At 36.5% G+C, this 18,317-nt stretch overlaps 1 protein-coding gene across 2 annotated transcripts in view; it reads left to right on the top strand.

Annotated features, from left to right (window-relative positions):
- Window positions 1-18,317, top strand: part of LOC131077960 (ABC transporter B family member 29, chloroplastic) — a 239,394-nt gene that overhangs the window by 203,714 nt on the left and 17,363 nt on the right. For both annotated transcript variants that reach the window (XM_058015560.2, XM_058015559.2), the window contains 4 exons: window positions 13,717-13,933; window positions 14,424-14,509; window positions 17,560-17,747; window positions 17,919-18,048. In XM_058015560.2, coding sequence (XP_057871543.2) covers window positions 13,717-13,933; window positions 14,424-14,509; window positions 17,560-17,747; window positions 17,919-18,048 — 621 coding nt within the window. The remainder of the gene's footprint in view (window positions 1-13,716; window positions 13,934-14,423; window positions 14,510-17,559; window positions 17,748-17,918; window positions 18,049-18,317) is intronic.

Below are 18,317 nucleotides of genomic sequence, written 5' to 3'. Positions count from 1 at the left end.
GTTAGCGTTTATTATTTAAATAAGGCTATGTTTATAGCCATTTTGGAGTAATAAGGGGTTTTTGGCCTCATCTGGATGTGTATCCCTTGGTGTAATAGCTCGTTGGAAAGGTCTTGGACTTTACTAAATATTTCTCTTTTGACTCAGATCCTTTGAGTGAACGGATTTCTTTATATTTGAAAAAAGGTCATTTTCTATGCACTTGGCAACTTAAAATGAGAAATATAACATTTTAACCCTAAACGCTCCATTGAGTCACTTTTAGGGTTCGAGCTAAGTGGGAAGGTGTTATAAGGAAGTTGAGACGTAATTCTTTTTATCATTTTACACATTTTACATCTTGGATTTGAGATTTGGCTCTAGAAGAGCTCTTCAGCATCTGGGACGCCAACCCCAATGCCTTGCCTATTTGGGATGTAGCCCCCAATACAGTGGTTTGGATTTGCTTGCAGCTATTAGCATCTTGGAGATTGTACGACATTCTTTCTGGAGGTTTAGCGATTCTGATAGAGTTCAGCGTGGGGTTTGGGGTTTCTAACCAATTGGGTGTACTTGGCAGCCGTATGGCTGTACCTGGCAGCCACTTTCCTTCCCACGTGCAGCACTTGGAGGGCTGGAATCTTGCCGTAGCTTCATTCCTGGTTATGTTACTTTTTCAGCATTCAGGTTGGAATTATTCCTGATTGTAATCTTCCTGGAATTATTGGAAATCTTCATCTGGTCAAATGTTTGATTTTATATTCAAAAATCTGCCTTGAATTGAATTTGTTTTGGCTGTATATGAACTTCATTTTCAGTACTTTGTTCATGTGCTTGTACTTCATTATTTACTTGTTGAAAAATCATCAAAATACAAAAAGAATCCAACCCTTCTACAACTTCTGTCTATTTCTGAAAGAAAATATTAATAAGTAGGAAAAATCAATTTAAAATAATAAAAATAACAGCAGATTAGTAAAAGAGATCCATCAGGGATTTTTCAAAGCTGTATAATTCTATGAAGACGTTTTCTTGTTCGTTGTTGAAATTCAAGTCTGGTTGTAGTATTGGTTCAGGATCTCTTCCTGGTTCAAGAGGAATGATTGTCAGGCCCATCTCTTACCATATTAGTGGACTAGAAAGAAAATTGTCGGATTTCTTTAAGAACTTGCTTGTGAATGGCCAAAATCCTCTGCTTCTCTAGATTTTCCTTAATCACAACCTCTATTCGCTGACCATTTTCTTCCTCCTTAGTAATACTATGACTCACTTGTCTGAATTGAGAATAACTTACTTTCGATTTCCAAGCAAGTGTTCGTAACTGATCTGCAATATATGATTGATTTAGTCCTTGTTCAGGTTGCTCAAGAGGCAGATCGAATGGGAATTCATGTAGCAATACCATGCTGCATCATATCTACTATCCAGAATGAATAACTGCAGCTATTCAAGACTTGATAATGATCATGCCCTCCTTCTAGCGCCATTTTATGTTGGTGTCTGTTTTATCATCTACCAAACATTAGAATAAGATACCCAAAGGTATTCTATCCTCTCTTGAAAAATCACTGTTGATTCCAAGGTCTTTATGTGCAAACAAGCGACTTTAGTGGGATAGCTACTTGGGTAGTGTATGCTGAAAATCTCAAGGGGGACTTACGTTTATGAATGTCTTTCAAGCTTCTGGACTTAGATGGATTTAACAATTTCAGGTTTTTTCCCTTTTTTTTGAAAGTCTAAATCTCGAAAAATCCAAAAAAAGAGAAAGAACCTAAAATTGTTAAATCTATCTAAGTCCAGAAGCTTGTAAGACATTCGTAAACGTAAGTCCCCCTTGAGATTTTCAGCATACACTACCCAACTAGCTATCCCACTAAAGTCACTTGTTCGCACATATAGACCTTGGAATCAGTAGTGATTTTTTAGGAGAGGATAGAATACCTTTGGGTATTGTTGACGTGTATTTTGTACACAGCCTAACACAGAATAAAATACCTAAGGGTATCTTATCCTCTCTTGAGAAAAGTCTCTAACTGCTGAAGATTCGCATAAAGGATCAGTTAGGATGACTCCAAGGTTCCTTTTAGTAGGGTCTCTACATGTGGATAAGCTCGCCGTGGTATGATGTGATTTGCTGGAATCACAAGGGGACTTACATGTGATGATTGAACTTCCGATCTGCTTTGCTGGACACAGGCTCTTACTAACTTAGATTTGAAGAAATGGAAAAAGGATAAGGGCGAAGAGAGGATCTAATCCTAATACTAAGAATGTAGGAGCAATGATTGATTTTTTGATGAAACTCTAACTAGATCTTGTTTTAACATCAATGGAACATCTACACAAGGCTAGTGCGATCTTCTAAGGGGAGCTTTATGATGTTCAAATTATCACCGCAGGCATAGACACCATCCAAGTTGATGCATATCAATGAAGAAGTGACAAATTGAAATTGAGCTTAGGCTGAATGATTCCAGTTGACTACGCAAGGCAAGTCTGCAATCAACAAACTGCTAGTAGTATGGATGTACGAATTCCACCATTAATCAATCGCATTTCCTCCATTCATCTAATCATCTACCATCTAGGATTGAAGACTCAACAAGAAACCATGCAAATTGCAAGAAAACGACATATTTCACCATTACTTCAATGAAAATGGAGTTTGTTTACAATCAATGGCAACAATTTCTTGCCTTGTCCTCCTATTCTACTCTAATTGCTATTCTATTTCTATCTTCTAACTATTCCAACTATTTACATACTATCTCCAACAATTGCTAATTAGCCTTTACAAATGAAATGCCTGGGCTTATATAGTGCCCACAATACAATTTGATGGCTTAGATCAATTCAAGATCAATGGCCAAGATTTTACAATGAAAACCCTAATTAGGGTTTGTTACAACCATTACATAACATTTAATGCTCGACCAATGAAATAATTGTATTGCCTGGACACATGTCCTCTCTAGAAAAATCGACCAATGGATAGCCGGGGTAGGTACATCGGAGTTTGTGCCACCTTCCATGAATTAAGTACATTGAATCTGGACATGCTGAGGTGGACCACACTGACTGGAGGAGTGATGACTGGGATGCCACCTCATCTGACACTTGTACCTTTCTAGATATTCAATTTGATGTCGTTGAGAGGCTATCTTTAATTAATTCATCTGGAATTATTTGCTTCTTCAACGAGCCCTTGTTCTAACTCCTTGTGTCCTTGATGTGCAAGATGATGATGTACCTCGCCTTGGAACGCTGGATTGAAAAAGGTCGCCCTTGTCCTGGCTTGATCGTCCTGGCGAAGACCGTCCTTGATCCGGCTTGATTTTCCTTGATGAGATCTCCATTTGATGCCTACACAACATTTCAAAATTAGTAATATGATTTAGCAATACATAACATAAATTAGAGAGCAATTTTTAGGAAACTTAATGATAAGTCCTTTATTAATCATTTCCTAAAAACGATTGAGCTAAGGCAAAACAAAATTTCAAAATTCAAAATTAAGGCAATGACGATCAAAATTCGAAATTAAAACAAGAGATCTTGCCATACCTTACTTAAGAGCTAACTCTAGAATGCAAAATGAATAAAATTGCCTAGGCAAAATTGAAATTCGATAGTCTTGATGTGATCTTCAAAAGAACGTTCCTCTTATCACCTTCGCCACCCCTCAAGTCTTGGACGTGATCTCTAATGCCTTGGCAAATTCGCTTAAATGGAAACTTTTAGATTTGCACCACCTTGGATAACCTTGGCACCACCTTGCTTTGTAAACTCCAAATCGCACTTCGAACACAATTTCGCACCTTCTCAAATCGCATGTGAATGAAGAATGATAATGTGAAAATGAAGATTCTCACCCTCCCTTTATAGCGCTCACCTCATACTTACCTTAAGGCCGACTTGGTAATTAAAAGCGAATTTTAAAATAAAGTAAAAGGCCGACTTTTAGTAAAATAAACAAATAAATATCAAGCGCTCCACTCAATTTTTATTAAAAAAACTTAATTAATTATTTGCCAACGTTTTTTTAATTTAACAATTTCGATTTTTTTACAAGGCAAAAACAATTAACTAATATTAAGTGCAATATTTAAATGCCATTTAATTGAATTTTCAAAAATTATCGATTTTCTTAGCATTTAAATAAATTCAAAATGTTTGTTTGAGCGCCAAATTTTGAAGATGAAAGATACGTACCTCATCGCCCTGGTCCCTGACTGAGGGACAGGAGCGATCTCCATTGTTTCTTCTTGATCTTGCATCTTTGTTCTCAAATTTCCATCATAAGGCGAACATTAGTGTTATTTCTTCATTCCATGCTTGTCTTACTTGGCTTCCACAAGGCGTATGGATGTCTGGAAGGATCATCGCCCTTGTCCCTTGGAGAGGGACAGGAGCGATCTTGAAGCTCTAGCCGAAATGCGTCATCTTTCAACTTTGGTTCCTCGTTCATTGCCTCTTAAAGGACGTCCTTGATCTTGTGTAAACTTGCCTTGACATGCATTTGAAGGAAAATGAAGGATCCTATGCAAATCGCTCTGGTCCCTCCCTGAGGGACAGGAGCGAACCTAGGACATTCCAGACTTAGCCAAATTTCAGGATCAGGACCTCACTCAAGCCGGACTTGCCACCCTATTGATCTCCCCGACAGCGCTTCAAGTTATATTCATTTGATAAAATGCACCTCTTTGGACCCTTTTCACATCGTCAAGACGTTAAAATCTTGCAAGGACAAAGCAAAATTGGATTTGTAGCTCCGGTCCTTCACTGAGGGACAGGAGCGATTTTTCCCCTGGAGGCATTTCTGTGCTCATGAAAATCTTCAATTTATATTCAATGGAAAGATCTCGCCTTTCTCCATCACTTCCAATTCGTAATTCATCTTGACCCTGCAGGAATAGTAAAATATTTGAAAACGAGCTCCCGTCCTTCACTGAGGGACAGGAGCGATTTTGCTCCTACAGGCCAAAATAACATGATTTTACACATTTTAACACTTCACAAGGCGAAAACAAATCATTTGAAATGCCTAGGATCAAAAATCAAAAATGTCAAAATTTGGTCAAAAAAATATTCAATTGGACAAAAATTCACATTTCACTTTCAATACTTAGACAAATTTAAGCTCTGCATCAACATTCCAATTGAAAATTAGACCATTTTGGCGAATTCATTGCATTCAAAATTTGCATCCTAGAAAGGAAGCTCAAAAACTCTCAAAACCAACTGGATTCTGGCCTGAAAAGACAAAAGTTAAAACCCTAGGGGTTGACCCTAAATCCAGACGACTGACTGACTAACAAAATCCTAAAAACGAAGGCGAACAACGAGCGAAAAACAAACAAAAAACATGGGTCCCCATTTGCAATGGGGCGATGTGTGAAAACGTCACAACAGGTATCTTATTCTAATGTTTGGTAGATGATAAAACAAACACCAACACTAAGCTAGCCTTATACTTATCCAAAGTACCATCTGCATGATACTTGACCTTATACACCCATTTGCAGCTAATGGGATTCTTCCCTGCAGGAAGATCAGAGAGAACCCAGGTGTTGTCCTTCAGAAGGCTTTGGTATTCTGCGGCCATTGCCTGTTCCCACTCTGGAATCCCTTTTGCCTCTGCATATGTCTGAGGCTCATAAATACTATGAATGTTGGCCATGAGAGAAAAGTTAACTGTATTTTGCTTCTTGCTCTTAGTTCTGGAAGATCTCCCCTTAATGAGTTCATCGGGACGAAGATCACTGATGGTCTTAGCCCACCATTTAGGTTGGAGAGTAGAAATGCCAACATCAGATGCAGGAGGAATAAATGGAACTGGAGGTGGAACAGGTACAAGTGGAAGATTAGCATCATCCGGAGGAAATTCAGGTAGTGCATCACCAAATTCAGAATCTGCATCATCCCTCCCATTAGGTGAACCAAATGGAAGACAAACACCCAAATCAAAAGCCTTCAAAGGCCGATCCTCAGAATATTGCTCAGACGAGGAAAGCTGAAATACTCCTTGGTCTTCATCAAAAACATCATGACTGAAGATAAGACAATTAGTGTCTATATCAATCAGCCGGTAAGCCTTATGGTTGTCACTGTACCCTGTAAACATAAGCTTCTGACTCTTGGAATCCAACTTGGAGCGCTTAGCATCTGGAATCCATACATATGCTAGAGAGCCAAAAACTTTCAGATGACTGATCCTGGGTTTGCGACCAGTCCAAGCTTCCTCAGGAGTCTTCCCCTTAACAACATGTGTGGGAGACCTATTAAGGAGATAGACTGGAGTAAACACTACTTCTGCCAAATACTTCTTAGGAACATTTATGTGTTCTAGCATTGATCTTTCCATTTCTACAATGGTGCGGTTGCGACGTTCTAAAACGTCGTTTTGTTGAGGGGTGTATGGTGTGGTTAACTGACGTTTTATGCTATGTGTATCACAAAAAGTGGAGAAAGTAGTAGAACAAAATTCCCCCCCATTATCAGACCTAAGAGTAATAATAGAACAACCAGACTCTTTTTCTACTAAGGCCTTAAATTTTTGAAATAGAGGAAACACATTTGATTTCTGTCTAAGAAAGGACACCCACATTTTACGACTGAAATCATCAACAAAAAGTAAGAAATACTTGCACCCAGTAACAGGAGTATTCATTGGACCACATACATCAACATGGACCAACTGTAGTACCCTAGAGGCTCGCCATCAGTCACCATCCTTGAACAGTGTCTTTTGTTGCTTCCTAGCCTGACAAGATTCACAAAGTCGCTGATTTTGAGTTTGAATTTCAAGTAGGCCATGTACTAAATCTTCCCAAACAAGCTGAGCAAGGTAGTGAATGTTCAGGTGACCATATCGTTAATGCCATAGACTGGTGATAGAGGATGATTTAGCTGTGAAAGCATGCTCAAGAGAATCACTTGTATCCACAAGCCGGTAAAGACCATGATCCTCAATGCCAACAACTACAGTAGTGTGAGATGCACGATCAACAATCGAACACTTGTGTGCACTAAAGATGACATCAAGTTGAGGAGAATGCCGCATAATCTCACTCATAGAGAGAAGGTTTAGTTCCATGCCAGGAATGTAGTATACATTGAGGAATATGAGATTCCTCCCACTAGACTGTATCTGAACGTTGCCCTTGCCAACAACGGTATACTCCTCACCACCTCCAAAAATAACTGAATTAGTATAGGGAGAGAATTTTGTAAACCAATCACGCCTTTGAGTGAAATGTTGAGAAGCACCAGAATCGATATACCAAGCAGAAGATTTCACACAGTCTGTAGGTCTTTTAGCCATGAAGGTGTAAAAGGCAGACTCTTTTTTCCCTGTGTGCTCAGTGACATTGGCTTTAGGCTGAGACCCCCTGCTTCCGATGTTCGGAAGCTATCTGATTGCGACAATCATTAATCATATGGCCATATTTATGATAATAGTTGCATTGAACCTTCTTCTTTTAACCATCCTGAGACTAATTAGAGCCCTTCTGCTGAGATGACTGAGAGGGTTGAGCTTTGCCTTTATCCTTGTGAAAGGATTTGGCTGCAAAGGCTTGCTCTGAGGAGGACGAAGTGGCACTGCTACCAAACTGTTATTTCCAATGATCCTACTGCAGAAGTTTGGTGCACAACTCTGGAAATTTCAAATCAACGTTCGTAGATGTAATGTTGAGAGTCTCTATGAAGTGCTTGTAGGATTTTGGTAGACTTTCAGAGTTATGACTACCATATCCTCTTCCTCCATTTTCCGACCAATAGCTTCAAGCTGATCTCAAATGTCCTTAATCTTCATGAGATGCTCTTGTAAGGACATACGTTCATACATCATGATGGAGAACAACTGGTTCTTCAGGAAGAATGCTTGGCTTTTGACAGATGTCTCATTCAACTCCTTCAGATGTGTCCAGATTTCTAATGCTGATTTGCCAGACAAAATCTGAGGCAATTGGTCATCCATGAGAAACAACTTAAGGAGCATGACGACTTTGCGATTGCGATCATCAAACTTGTCCTGATCTGATCCGGCTGCAGAAGGACGAGATTCTTTTCCCAAAACCAGATCATCAAGGCAGCGATATTAAAAAATAGTCAGCATGCGCTGCTTCTAGGTGTTATAATTCTTGCCATTAAATCGTTGATTGCCTTCCAACATTAAGTTGGTTAATGACACCATCTTACATGTTTCCCAATGCATGGAAAACGAGCAAATTTGAAAGGGCGTAAATCTGAAACAGAGGTAGAAGTAGGTGCATACTTCAAAAAAAGTGAAGTACGACTGACACGAATTTCGAGAAAAAATTTCGACAAACCTTGAAAAATCCGACGAAGAGCCAGAAGAGCTCTCAAAAAGCACACAAGGAATCTATAATCAAAATAATTTTTCGACTAAAAATGAAGGGTCAAAACCCTAGCCGAAGTTGCAAAAACCCTGTCATCAAAAAACATGTAGGAAGCTGTAAAAATTCATGGTTTTGATGAAGAAGAATCCGAAGAGTTAGAAAAACCCTAGCCGATGCCCATAGATAGGTACCTAGTAGTAGAAATTTTGAGGAAAAAATACCAAAGAATTGTGCCGCGATTTGCAAAAGAGCGCGAAAAGTTGCATGCAAAAGATTGCACTGGAAAAAAAACAAAGCAGCCGTTCGTGTGCAAGGAAGAACACACAGGCCGCAAGAACAGAAGCAATGCGAAATATGTAGAACAAAAGATGCGAAAATTGTGTCACGTCGTGTTAGGCAGCAGAGATGGTGCACGAAAATCAAATGTCGGCAACGAAAGTTGCAGAAGACTGTGTCACGACCTTGGAAAACCCTTTTTCGTAGAAAATCGCGCGAAATGCATAGAATAAGGACAAGACCTGCAAAAAAAATACCGATGCATGCAAGAAGAAGAAACCCGATGACACAAAAGAAAATCGCGATGGGGTTGAGTGTTGCGTGGGTAGCAGACAAAGCCCTCGAAAAATCTGCCAAAGAAACGATCATTAGAAAGAATTCGAATTCTGAAAAAATATTTCTTTTGAAAAAAATTTGAAAAAAAATTTGACGAATTTTTTATTTTGTTTCCCGCTTTGATACCATATTACTGAGAAGTAATTGGTAAAAACTCAATTGATATTTACAAATGATCAAACGATCATTAAATAATTTACAAGAGAATGATGTTTCTAAATAAGAAACAATCGTTAATAGAAAGAAACTAAAATTACAATATTTACATAATATTACATAATTGACCATTAATAAATAATAAAGAATATTATTCTAATAAATAAGAGGTTTTTCATCATCGAATTCCTACGTTACCGATTTGGTTACGGGTACGGATTTGCGGGTATGACAATTTTTTTCCTTGGGTACGGGTACGGTTACGTCCGTACACACACACACACACTTATATATATGTTCAACATAAAATTTATGGTTATTACAATCCATACAATGTAATTGTCCCATACATAAATCCATAATTCAAAATATTGTAATATCATATTCATGATTTTGCAAAACTGATAACATTCAACTTTCAATTCTCAAAATGTCATGACACAATGAAAATTCAAATTACAAGCCATGGTATTTTTTTAACCTCCATTTTCATCTTCATCAAAAGCATCAAAGTCAATCCCAAGCTCATCATTTGAACCACAATCCATTGCATTGTCACTCCCACTAGCTACGTCTATGTCATGTTTTAGAGCTGCCTCATCTATAGAGACTCGGGAAAGTTGTGCAATTTTAGCATCTAAATCAGCACACTCAAGGGCTAGATCCCAATGCTTTGTCACACCTGCATTATATTCAGGTTTCTTATGTGACAATAGACAAAGGTTGGAGTGTATGTAGACCAAATCTTTTGTTGTTTTTGCACCCAAACAATTGTGCTTGACTGAGTGGATGTAGGAGTATATACTCCAATTCCGCTTAACTGAAGAAGAACTTGCAACCTATTGAGTTTGCATACAACATTTAGCTAAAAACTAAGACAAATTATAAAATATAAATATTTTAATATGATAGCATCAAATGGAAAATGATAAAAATAAAAAATAAAAAGATACATAGTTGGGAGAGAATTTAATTGCAAGAGGCTACAAGAAAATGGAGCCTTGACCATGTACATACCACCACTCATTAGCATCCATCCCATATTTGGCATGAAGAGCTATATTATCATGATATTTTGAAGACGAATTGGCCAAACTCTCTCAAGACGGTCTTCTACTTTCATCATCTAGATATATCTTTTTAAAGGCAGCCCTATAGCCAATAGCAACCTCCACATCTCTATTTGGTGGCACCCTCCTTGGCAATGCAAGTATCTCTGTGCTATAAAATTTTGGCATCAAAGAAAATGCTAAGAGATGTAAGGGGGTGGTCATCTTGTTCCAACGGTCAACAACAATTTGTTGCACAATTTTGAAAAATGATTCCATCGGGTCATGTTCCTTGGCCTCTATTATTTCTCTTATTTTCTTTACCATGAAGTCCATGCCATCATAAATTTCTTCCGAACATGGACGATTAGCATCAGCATACCTAATCATGCTCATGATGGGTTCAATGAAACTCAAAACACTGTCCACATGATCCCACTAATCATCATCAAGGATCAATGCTTTTAGTTTTTGGGCTCTTTCAGTGTTTAGCTACTTCCATACACTCCACAAGGTGTTGATGACCATATCACTCAAGGCCTCCCACACCTTCACAAGTCGTCTTAAGACAAGTGTGTGAGATGCAAATTGTGTTTTGGCAACCTAACATAACATAACAAACTACATGTCATATATCAACTAAAAAAAATAAAAACTATAAAATTAAAAAATACAACAACTCCAACTTGGAGAAGGTCCTGAATATGGTTCGTGACATGTGATAAATAGTCACAAACATTTGAATCTCCTCGCCCTTCGTAGAAACTTGTTTAACCCAATCAATTTGTGTACCAATCTTTTGCATGATTAAATTGAGTGAGTGGATTGTGCATGGTGTCCAAAAAATGTGACTATATGTAGCCTTCACTATAGATCCAACTGCCCTACAACTTTTAGCATTGTCCATTATGACTTGAGCATTTTGAGGCCCTACCATGTCAATGGTTTCTATGAGGATATTGGCAATGAAACTTGCATCTTTCACTTGCCCCTCACAATCCACTAGTTTTGAAAACATCGCCCTTTTAGGGGACACTGCTATAACATTTGATCAATGGCCTATTTTTACAATCTTTCCATCCATCAGAAACGTTGGACACACCTTTTTCTTGTCATGTATCTTTGATCACTCTCAATTGTATCTCTACGGAAGCTTTTTCCTTTGCCAATAAGGTATTTTGCACCTTTTCATACTCGGGACAAACATAATTAGGAGGTGTATTGCAAAGGGTATGCACCATCTCTCAAAAATAAGGTGATCTAACAATGTTGAAAGGAATCCCATTGCCATAAATGCAAGGAGCAACGCTTTGATATGCAACCTCTTTGATTTCATTTTTGAAGGCCCTATCCAATGGGCCTCTTTTTTTTGTAACCACAACATCCTCTAGTTCAAAAGGTGGTAGCATTTCCATGAAAGGATGTGGGCCAACCAGTCTTGTGGATCCACTAGGAGGCCTCTTTGAGGATGCCTTGGCAAGAGGATGATCAGTCTTTGGTTTGTTGCTTCTCCTGCCAACTTCCTCTTGTTCTCCAATATATTGTAGGATTAGAGCTTTTGGCAGCCCTTTGTTATCTGGCCCCTTATAAGCTTTTATTCCACATCTAGAGATGTTGCAAAAATGACCTTTCACTCGATGGTATGAGCTGGTATTTGCCACAACGGTTACACTGCCAAAGAAAACTCCCACTACGAGACATTTGCTTGATCATTGTTGTATAATGCTAAAGTGGTGAATCACCATCAATTTTAAAAGGGCTCGCTTCAGTTTAGGCCTTGACAAATAAACTAGAGGCAAAGCTTCCACTTGCAACCATCATGTATGAATAATGAACCTAAAATAGAAAACTCAAAACGTTATTAAAAAAATTTGAATAATAATTGGCATTATAACCCCTTATTATGCATATGAAGTATAAAAAAAAATTCAAAACTTCTTAAAAAATTAAAAAGAAAACTTGAAAAGTATGGAAAAAATTCTTGAAAACTTGAAAAAATGAGGATTCACTCACCTTTTGATGGCTAAATTTTCCTTCTCCTATGATTCCTAAGCCTTTGATGTGTGTCTCACACCTTCATAGCCTTCACCTTCAAAGAAAAATGCAACCACCTTCAAAACAAGCTTAGAAGAAAAAAATGGTGAAAAATGTAAGTATGGAGGAAAGAAATGAGTGTATGAGCAAAGAGAAGGTCAAAACTGAGTCATATCAATGAAATTAGGGTTTGAACGACTTTTTTAAGCATTAAAAAACTTGTTTTTTAAGTTGTTGGGTCCACACGCACCCGGGATGAACCCAAGTGTGAACCTGCACCACACCAGTATCCGATTCCGAGTGGGCAGAGAAGAACCTGGTATTGTAGTCAAATTCATTTCCTTAAAGGTTTTTTTTCCTTAGGTAGATAGATGAACATAATTTTGATCAAAAGAGAGGGGTTTGATTTCATAAAATGGTACCCTTTTTCAATGCTCAACTCGTTTTATAGGCACTTTGAGGGAATATAATATTTATTTCTTATTTCTCTTTTCCCTCCAAAATTTATTTCGCAAATTGCCTAGAAAGTCTTTTTAAAATTAACATTAATTTTTGACCCCATTCCTTGTGAGACATTTTGTCCCTATTTTTAAAACAGCATTTTTAATAATAAAACATAAGTTGCCTTTTATGAATATAACTTAAAATTACGTTTTTGGCAACTTGAGTTAAACCATAAAATTGCACCACTCCAATAGACTATGGAAAATTACATAATAGGCTAAGGGTCTCCTTATGACTATTGATTGGAAAGGGGACATGATGGTGAGCCAAATCTATTGAGCAAGTTATTCGCGAAAAACTGAGTAGGCAAGTTTTTTGGTGATTACTTGTGAAAAATTTGGTAGGTGATTTTCTGGTGAGTACTTGTCAAAAACCATACTGCTAGCAGAAGTTTTTTAAATTTAAATTATTTCAATAATTTGTAATATTTTTCCTTGCTGTGGATTTGAAAAGCAACAATTTTCATAGCTATATGTTCTCTAAATTCATTTCTTATGTTTTTAAAAATATTTTGCATGTTATATACATAAAGGGTTGGAAATTAATGCTGCACCCATGCATCTTCTTATTAGGACAAAAATAATGTCCCTAGGTCATCGTCAACACAAAGAACTAAAACAATCACAGCAAAGAATTTCAGAGCCTGACAACTTTTGTTGCCCAATGCAACTGTTTCAGTCCGACTTACAGATCTCTCTCTCTCTCTCTCTCTCACACACACACACACACACATATATATATTCCACATTTGTATCTATTTTTAATTCTGGGTTAGACATCATAAACAATAAACATAAAATGTGTTATGTCAGTAGCATCATTGTTAAGGGTTTAGATTACCCTGTTTGCATTGGGTGCCTTTGTAGCCAAGTAGCAGCCAAGAGCTTTGTTTTTTTAATTTCTTTTTGAAGTCGTTTTGCATTGTATGCTTAGACATGTCATATTCAAACATTACATTTCTTTGTTATATTCTTATTCTAGATGTCTGTAACTGATTTACACCTTTTCATATTCTGCAGGTGGTAGATAAAAACAATAATATTCCTTTAAGCTCTGTTGCTGGTGATGTAAAGTTCTGTAATGTCAGTTTTCGATATGGCAACACACAACCACAAGTATTGAGTGCCCTGAGTTTTCATGTCCGAGCTGGTGAAACAATTGCTCTTGTGGGGCAATCAGGAGGTGGAAAGACAACTCTTGCCAAATTATTACTTCGCCTTTATGATCCTATTGAAGGTACAACTCTACTAAATACTTGCAAAGTGTATTTAATATTTAATTATTGATGTCAGTGTTTTCCAACTTATACTAACAGATTTTTATACTGAAAAAACTGCTGCATGTTACATCTTTATTTTGCTTCGATACTGGTTGCTCTTTTATTTAACTGTTCAGTGTTGCACAATTTTATTGAATTTTTTCCATCAATGCAAATTTATTAGAGCCCTGTTATTTCACTGACATCAAATCCAAGCAATGTGGCTGTGTTTAGGGCATGGAAAAAGGAATTTTTTTATGGTCTTTGATAAAATAGTAAATGTAATTATTGGATTGATCCTGCATGAAGATGCTATTGACTAGGAGTTGGGTGAGCAGCCTGAATACTCTAAGTGCATTGTATCTATAAGCTTGTATCCAATAAAAAGTTTGAGAGGATAAAGGATCTAATGCCATGATATATGTCATTTTTTTATCATTTATAGTGATGTCATTTTTGTGCCAACAGGCTGCATACTTGTGGATGATCATGATATAAGAAACATCAGTTTGAAAAGGCTGAGGCAATGCATAGGATTAGTTCCACAGGAAAATGTAAGTGTTTTTGGTTTAAATTTATTAATTTCCCATGTTTTATCTTGTGAGGGAAATTTTAATTGCATTCAAAAGTTTTTCTTCATATTTTTGGTAGAAAGTTTTGGAATAAAATAATAAAAAATTGTGGGGTAAATTTTAATTAAATTCAAAAGTTTATCTTTATATTTTTTGTGCAAATTTTTGTTATTAGAAATAATAGAAGGCCTGTTTCAAGGTGCAACTGTAAAATATTTTTCTGCTTTGGTTTTGTCTTTGGATAAGTAAATATCTTCTTCTGGTTTACATACTGTCTAAATAATTGTTTTAACTTATAAATACTTAAGTTGCTGCACAAAATCAGGCTGCTAGCATCATTCTACAATCAAATTTTCTTCTGTACCAAATGTTTGCCAACTTCTGCATTGAAATGTCTCTGAGAACTTTACTTTCATTACTGTTAAAAGATATCAATCATGTAAAATGTTTTAGATTTATTCACTTTTCCCTGCATTGAGAAGATTGATAATATTCAAATGAACTGAACGTTTTAATGCCTGATATATTTTGATATGTACTACTAATTTTTTCAAACAAAGTAAAGACTGTCCTACAGTAAAGTGCTCGGACATGTATATTGCCTTAAAAATTTAAATGTGATTTGCATTTGGTCTAGGTGTATTTGCATAATGTCAGAAACACCTGGACCAAATGTAGTCGGGAACAAGATTTCAGCAGGAAAAAATTAAGGAGCTTGTTGCTATTAAGAGGACACTCATCTGAGTGATGTGGTCACTTTAACCTAGTAATCTATTTTTTTATTTCTACTTTCATTTACATATCTGGTTCTCTGCTGACATCATGTTCTGTTTTTGGCTTTGCATATCACAGCAAGTTGTCATTATGCTAACGATTGAACTAACTTCTGGATGTTGAGAATCAAATTCACTTTTGAAATTTAGTTTTCAAAAGGCTCAACTAACTTCATTTTGTTGACTTTATCCATCACGTCTTTGATGGTTGTATCCTGATTTTCCTTAGAAATTATAAGGCTGGCACATTTTTGGTGTAAGTTGTCAAAATTAGAAGACTGCATTCGCTTTTGAGGGTTACATTTCTTTCTCATATTATTTACTCTGTTCTGCTTCATATTGAGTTTTGGAATTCTAAGTGTTCTTTTTCATACATAATGAGCTTATGGGCTACTTTTGAAGGTTTTCAACTTAGAATACCATCTACAAAGGAGCTCATTTGAATCAGAAAAGAAGATTGCACCACTCATGAAGGATTATTCATCTATTTCTCTTTCTGTGAACATTTGGGCTTTCTATTTCTAGGTGTGAATTTTTGGCTTGCTTTACTACCTTGAATATAGGCTCTTTTAGGTGACAAAAGCCATTTATATGCCTTTTGGCTATACATTCCACTTTTTATATCTATCTGGAGGTCCTGTTTAAAAGTTTGAAACAGATTATTGTGAAGAAAAGCAATTCTTATAGGCTGTATTCAACACTTAAGCCAGGTCTTTCACATCATCAACATCTACTTTATCAGAAAAATCATCCAGATCCTATTATTGAACTTCCTCATCTCATTTATATACATTACAGTCCAATGCATTAGGTGTTCAGTGGAGGAACTAGTATTCAATGATAAGGATAATCAAAATTGTTAGTGTTAATAAATCATCAATGTTTTTGATCATGCATTAGGATAGGGATTGTCAACATCATATGCATTCAGTTCACACAAGGATTAACATAGATGATTCTTGGGATTATCAGGAGTCTTCATTGTTTGTATCACTCATTTATTACGATAAATATCATCATTCAATACCATAAGTTCACTTTCATTTCCTTATATCATTCTTTATCTTTCATTATTGCTCATCATGATTCTATCAATTCACCACAATGTTACTAAAAATGTTACTGCCTGCTTTTTCTGCTCTTGAAACACAAGATGAGATAATTTTTGGTTCAGTGTTCTATGCAATCCTTGTTCAGGACCTAAGGGTCAAGGAAGTAGAACATGGAGACTTTTTCTCTCCTTATGTTGTAAGCATTGGTGTCCTTTGTGTCTTGATGAATCAATTTGTTGATAGCTATGTACTGTGAAATAACCAAGGTCCTCATTCAGTTAATTGATCTTCTGATCTCCAATTCACTTCTGATTGATGGATATCTTGACCCATTATTTGATTTTCTCCAGTTTTGTTTTTAACTTCTATGATTTTATGCTATAGACAGCTGACCTATTGCTGCATTGCTCCAATTCACATGGATCCAAGTTCTAGGCGACAACAAATCTAAAACTGAAGTGTGGTAAATCATCAAAGAAAACTATTGTATGCAATTAGCAATAGAAGCTATTTACAACATATACATCAATTCCACCATTCAGAGTAAAATAGATGTCATTACTCAGACAATTTCTGGGAATGGTGTTGTCTTCATTACGATTTAGTAGTAAACAGGATCTCTGGTAAACATGGGCAATTCAATCTGCAAAAAGGTTAGTTTTCTCAATTATCAAGCAAGATGTTGACTAAAGACAACTATCCTTGCACCTATGTACTTAGCATTGCACTTAATCAGTTACCTGAGGCTGAAACATATTATTTATCTATTTGTAGCATGCCTTACAAAATGTCTAAATATCTCAGAGATACATTGATCACAAAAGACATGTATGGCTAGTTTATTCAAGAGATTACTTGACACAGAGTCATCAGACATCCTCTTTAGGATTTTTCATTAACGATTTTTTCTCGGCCCTGGATTTTAAGAGTGGTTACTGATGGCAACCAGAAACCATGGTTTTGTAGCTGCCAATGTCTTTAGTCTTTCTTTGGGTGATCATACCTGGTTTCTATAGGTTACATGATTTATTTGACTACGGAGCTCTCTTTTTTCTTGCACATACCATTCATTAAGCTGTTTCTATTTATATTAGATTTGTATTGACCTTATAAAAAATTCACTTTCGATTTCACCCCTTCTGATTTCTCCCTAGTATTTTTGGTTTCTTTGTGAGATATTAATTCTGATGGCTAATATGGTTTCCAGGTGCTTTTTGCTGGAAGCATTGCAGAGAATATTGGTTACGGAAACATGCCTAACATGATTGACATGAAGAAGGTTGAACAGGCTGCAAAATTGGCAAATGCTGATGGATTTATTAGAAAACTTCCAAAAGGATATGACACAGATGTTGGTCAGCGAGGCTCTTGTTTGAGTGGAGGACAGCGCCAAAGGTGTTTACCATGTTTCAATTTAGGATCGATGATTGTTTTGCATCTTGACTGTTTAATATCCATGATTACTAATGCATTGAATGAATTGATTCTGTTTAGTTGGATCAATTGGAATGACAATTTAATTTACAAAATTAACTGGAACTATCTTGTTGTAAATGGCTGAGGCAGAGTGGCTATTGCAAGGGCCATATACCAGGAGTCATCAATATTGATTTTGGACGAGGCAACTTCCGCACTGGATAACAAATCAGAATTATTGGTGAGGGAAGCTTTGGAGCACCTTACAGCCAATCGCACTGTAAGTTGATGATGTTCTTGAGCTTTTAACTTCTTGGTTTGTTTTAGACATCTATCTGTTGATTGAATTCAATTTGGCATGTTGATTTCATCTTTTAATTAATATTTCCTTCTAAGATTGCTGATTAATTATTTTCCTATACCATTGCCATCGTTATCTTGCATTTCAGGAGTTGATACATTATGGTGGGCTGTGTCAGCATACTATGTCAAAGTGTGTGTTTTTATTTAAAATTATTTGTTTTTGTATAGTGAATTGCCACAGTAAGT

The sequence above is a fragment of the Cryptomeria japonica genome, chromosome 5, assembly GCF_030272615.1.
Source record: "Cryptomeria japonica chromosome 5, Sugi_1.0, whole genome shotgun sequence".
Taxonomy (NCBI): Eukaryota; Viridiplantae; Streptophyta; class Pinopsida; order Cupressales; family Cupressaceae; genus Cryptomeria; species Cryptomeria japonica.
The sequence above is the reverse complement of the archived record's forward strand: the minus strand, read 5'-3'. Positions and strand labels throughout refer to the sequence as shown.